The sequence below is a fragment of the Alligator sinensis genome, unplaced genomic scaffold (assembly GCF_000455745.1).
Source record: "Alligator sinensis unplaced genomic scaffold, ASM45574v1 scaffold364_1, whole genome shotgun sequence".
Taxonomy (NCBI): Eukaryota; Metazoa; Chordata; order Crocodylia; family Alligatoridae; genus Alligator; species Alligator sinensis.
In genome coordinates, this window is record NW_005842546.1 from 660,618 (window position 1) to 665,662 (window position 5,045).

Consider the following 5,045-nt stretch of genomic DNA (forward strand, 5'->3'; position numbering starts at 1 on the left):
CTGCCACAAAGGTGGCACCAGGCTCCTGGCTGTGGGTCCTGCTGCTGCTCATGGGTGCTGCGGCCATGCCAGGAACCAGCGCCGGTGAGTGGCAGCGCCTGTAGCTAGGCCAGGGTAGGACACAGCCGGGTCCTGCTGCAGGGAGTGTGGGTGTGGCCGGGCGAGGGGTGCCTCGCTGCCGAGCAGCAGTGACATGACCATTATCCAATGGGGAGCTGCCTCCCAAAAAAACATGTCTACGGCTCCACGTACTACCAGATGCCCCGGCTTTTTCTTTGACTATGGAGCCATGTTGGTGGCTCCTAATTTCCTTGGCCTGAAACACTCAGGCGCAACCACGGCACTCATGGGCGGATCGGTCCAAACCCTGTGCACAGAGCAAGCCCCAGCACAGCGCTGCCCATCCCCTGACCACATGGACAGGCACCCAGCACCTCCCCACTCCCAGCTGCTGGTGGGCATGAAAAGAGGACCTGCTGCCTGTGACAGGGAAGGTGGGTGTGTGCAAGGCAAGGAGAAGCTGCTTGTGCAGCTTGACCCTCATCTGCTCTGCAGGGTCCCTCCAGCCCCAGGCCCCAACTGTGCAGCAGGACCAAGGCCAAAAGGGGCTGATCCCAGGCCCTTGCTGCAGGGCCCTGGCCCTGACTTGGGTGCACAAGGGCTCCCCAGGAGCAGGGTGGGCCAGGTGCTGGGGCTTTTCAGGGCCGTACCTGGGATGGAGGGTGCAGGAAAGCATGACGGATCTGTGGGACATGGTGTGTGGCTCCTCCCAGCCAGGCCTGTGCCCTGCTGGGTCGGTCCCCTTCCTCCTGTCCAGTCCCTGCCCCACACTCAGCTGGCTTTGCCCTGTCCTGTTGGTCCCACCGCTCCCTTGCTCTGCACCCCTGCTCTGGCCTGGTGGAGCCCCATGTCCATCCTCTGCGGCCCCTCTCGGAGGTGGCAGTGAGCAATGGGGGCCCTGGCATCTGCCCGCTAGTGCTGACCATCACTCCCGCAGGCTCCCACAGCTACCAGCATTTCTACATGGGGGTGTCAGACCCCGGCCCAGGCATGCCCGACTTCACTGCCAGGGGCTATGTGGACGACCAGCAAATTCTCCACTATGACAACAAGACACGGAGACAGGAGCCGCGCGGAGACTGGGTGCAGAGAGCCGTCAGACCAGACTTCTGGGACAGGGAAACCAGAAGCTTGCGGGGCTGGCAGCGGGTATTTCAATCAAACCTGGTCACCCTGCGGTATCGCTACAACCAGACCGGTGGTGAGTGTTAGCAGGCAGGTGTGAGCAGGAGGCCGTGGGGGCCCCTGGGATTGAGGGGAACTGAGGAGGGCGTGGAGGGGCACCTGCCCATCAGCAGCTCGGGGTGGGGAGCCGGGAGGACATTGCATTGTCTTGTGTCTGGTCCATGTGTCCCTGCAGCCAGCTCCTCCCTGCCATTGCCTGGGGCAGGGGCAGGGGCAGGGGCATGCGCACCTGCTCAGTCTTCAGCCTGGGGGTCAGGCAGCTGTGGATGGAGCCCTCTCCCTCTCCCACGCGTCCAGTGTAAGTGGGATCTCCTGGCCTGTGCCCAGCACCTGTTACATGGACCCCCCCCCAGGCTGTCTGCTCCCAGCAGCAGGGGCTCAGCCCTTGTCCCCCGAGTTGGAGCCCCTGGGCGGATGCGTGCAGGGAATCCCTGTGTGCCCGATAGTGGTGGGAATGGCTGTTCTCTGTCCTGCCATGGGTCAGCACATAGCTCCACAGCCCTGGGGCTGTGACCCCGACCAGGGCCTGGGTCTGTATGTTTCAGGGTCTCACACACTCCAGCTCATGTACTGCTCCACTTCCAGGTCTTGCTGCCCTGTGGGGAAGCTGCCCAGCACTGCACTGCTCCCGCACGGAGATGCACCTCTCCGCTTTCCAGCCTGGACTCATCCTGACCGATTTCACCTGCCCCTTCCTCCCCTTCCAGGGGCTGTTCCCACCCTCCTCCCCAGCTCTGGGTTCCTGCATTCCCAGGGTGCACGGGGGCTGCAGTCGTGTCCCTTCAGCCTTGTTCTCCAGGACCAGAGCCCCTGAGCTGTCCCGTGCTGCCCCCGCTTCCCTGGGGTCGACTCTGCCCCTGCTCAGCCTGGAAGCCCTCAAGCACCTGCTCCCTGGGGCCGTGACCCTGACCAGGCCCCTGATCTGTGTTTCAGGGTCTCACACTCTCCAGTTCATGTACGGCTGTGAGCTCCGTGAACACAACAGCACTGGAGGCCACATGCTGTTTGGCTATGATGGGGAAGACTTCATCAGCTATGACCTGAGAACACACACCTGGGTAGCAGCCCCGACACAGGCTGAGAGCACCCAGAGCAGGTGGAATAAGGATAAGGCCCTTCTTCAGGATGCAAGATCCTACCTGGAGGAGACCTGCATCAAGTGGCTGCGGCAGTACCTGCAGCACGGGGAGGCAGCGCTGCAGAGCAGTGAGTCCCGGTGTCACCGCCCAGGGCAGCGCTGACCGGGGCACCCCCCCCCCCCCACCCAGGCAATTCCCGCCCCATCCCCCTGTATCCGCGGTGCCCAGTGCTGGTGTGGGACCTGGTGCCCATGTCGCTGCCCTGGTCAGGCCTCCCAGCTGGGCAGAGCCCACGTGGTGTCCCTGCCCTGGCCGCGTGTCTGAGAACCAGAGATCAGCTGTGTCGAACCCTGTTCCTGCAGCCCTGAGCCCAGCGCAGCCGTGTCTCCCGTCCCCCATGCTCCCGCCCCAACGCCGTCTGCTCCTGCCTGAAATGGGCGCTGGAGCCAGGTTGTGTGGCCCGGTGCAGGGCTCAGCCCAGCCCCCTGGCAGGGGTGCTGAGGGTCCCGCAGGGGCGGTCGCTCTTATGGGTGTCTCCTCTCTCCCAGAGCATCCCATGGCACAGGTGAGCGGCAGGCCATCCCGGGACGGACGCACCACCCTGTCCTGCCATGTGCATGGCTTCTACCCCAGAGACGTGGCTGTCGCGTGGCTGAAGAACGGGACAAACCGCTCGGGGGTCCTTCCCAGCGGAGACGGGACCTACCAGACCTGGGCCACCATCGAGATTGACCCGAGCAGCAACCACAGCTACACCTGCAGCGTGCAGCACGAGAGCCTGGGGGCAGCTCTGAGCGTGGCCTGGGACAAGGGCAGTCTGGGTGAGCGACCCCCGCACGGGGAGGGAGAAGAAATGTGGTGCTCGGGGAGGGAGGGGCTGACTGACCCCGCTAAGCAGCAAAGGGATTAGGGGTCGCAGGATGGAGGGGGCACCAATGGGGAGGGGGCACTGGGCCCACGCAGCATTGGGGGCAGGCCAGGGGGGTTCCTCTCGCTCACAGGTCTCTTCCCTCTTCCAGAGTCCAACTGGGTGCTGATTATGGGAATCATTTTTGGTGTCCTGCTGGTCATTGCCATGATGAGCGCAGTTGCTAACTTCTTCTGTAAGTGTCGGGCGAAGCCCTTGGGGTCAGGCCGTGCCCAGGCCTTGGGGCAGGGGAGCAGGGAAGGCTCATCACCACCGTGCCTGGGACCTGGGGGGACGGGGGATTCTCCAGCTGCTCTGGGCTCCCAGGTCCACATGCCCTCAGGGCGGCAGCAGCCAGACCCCAGCGCCAGCGCTGCGAGGCTGCCTTGCTGGGGGCCCCGAGGGCTGCTTTTGGCTCCACATGGACTGTGCTGCACAGCCCCATCCCCTCCCCGGTGGGGGTGTCCTGGTCTGAGCCCATGGCCCACCAAATGACTTGGAAGCATCTGAAGCTCCGGGTGGGGGTGGAGGAGGTTTGTTGGTAGCAGGGCCACCTATGGTTGTTGAATGACTCGCGGATTTGGAATTCATTTGGTTGGTTTGGCTTGAACGCAAAGACATTTCTTTACAAAAAACAAACAAAAAAAACATCTGTAGTCCTTGCTGGCAGGTGCTGGTGTGGGGCATGGGGGGCATTGGGTCGGGTGCACCGGTCCCTGCACTCAGGGATCTCAACCCTCATCTTCCTTCTCTCTCGGCCCCCCAAGCCTTGGAGACCAAAGCCCTGGAGAGAGAAGTGTCGTAGAGCCTGGGCTCTTAACCTTGCGTGTGCGGGGAAGGGGCTGCAACCGGGCACGGCCGGGAGCAGAGCTGGCGCAGTGCAGGGACCCGGCCGTGGGAGGTGTGTTGGGAAGGGGCACCTCCTGCAGTCCTTCCGGCTGCTACATCTCCCACATCTCCATCCCACAGGTTTAAGGGAGCCTGCACCACCTCCAGAGACGCCCATGGAGCAGGAGAGGAAATAGCACAAATCCATGCACTATAGCCCATTCGCACCTTCCAAACATCTTCATTTCAGGGTCACGGGTAGAGGAGGCCAAATGCTCTGCTCTTTGGCCCCGGATGCTGTCTTGGACAATGCAATCCTTTTTTCCCCTTTTTTTCCCCTTTTTTGGGGGGCAGGGAGTGGGGGCAGGTGAAGAGACCTTTTGAGTATAAGAGCTTCTGCTGTGTATGTAAAATGGTGTGTCTGTGTGCTCACTTATAACTCGAGAACGGCTGGTCCTGTCTCCTCCAAATGTCCAAAATCAGAGAATACCTCCTGAGGTGGGTTATTTCTCATTTGACCCTTCTTGCCAGTGACTGGGATTGCTTCACTTCTGTGACAGCAAACTGGTACTGCTGCATTTTGGATGCGGTGAATTCAGTTCGATTCTCATTATATTGAGGCTTGCCTTTGTCTCTAGTGGGTTATGGGATAGAGAAGATCCCACACAACTTACTGATTCATTTGATGCACTGGCTGGGGAAATTTTTAGCTACTTGCATGATTTCACAATGATTACACACTTAATTCATACAACACAATTTTATTTTAAAGTTCTTTGCTACGTATATAACACTGCTTAGCTTTAAGAAACACCACAAACATTAAAAACACAATAATTACATATATCAGAAACAATGCTCCGAATGCACTTCCTTCCAAACAATGCTATAAGAATTAGTGTTACAAAAACAACTACCATTACAACTCAAAGTTAAATTTGAATCAATACTATTATTTTCATGATATACTTACAATCCTAGAATGC

The 5,045-nt window shown here is 59.8% G+C and overlaps 1 protein-coding gene across 1 annotated transcript; it reads left to right on the forward strand.

The window, feature by feature from the left end:
* The first annotated feature begins 246 nt into the window (after positions 1–246).
* On the forward strand, positions 247–4,454 carry LOC102385058 (major histocompatibility complex class I-related gene protein-like). Its single transcript, XM_014523921.2, has 6 exons — positions 247–494; positions 998–1,261; positions 2,179–2,451; positions 2,873–3,145; positions 3,344–3,427; positions 4,201–4,454. Exons 1-6 carry the CDS (start codon positions 290–292, stop codon positions 4,254–4,256), a joined length of 1,155 nt encoding a protein of 384 aa, XP_014379407.2. The 5' UTR covers positions 247–289; the 3' UTR covers positions 4,257–4,454.
* Positions 4,455–5,045: the final 591 nt, after the last annotated feature.

Coding starts and splice junctions, on each gene's coding strand:
- LOC102385058 (XM_014523921.2), top strand. CDS start 290: ATGTTGGTGGCTCCTAATTTCCTTGGCCTGAAACACTCAGGCGCAACC. Junction 495..997: donor TGCTGCCTGTGACAGGGAAG/GTGGGTGTGTGC, acceptor TCACTCCCGCAG/GCTCCCACAGCTACCAGCAT. Junction 3,146..3,343: donor CTGGGACAAGGGCAGTCTGG/GTGAGCGACCCC, acceptor TCCCTCTTCCAG/AGTCCAACTGGGTGCTGATT.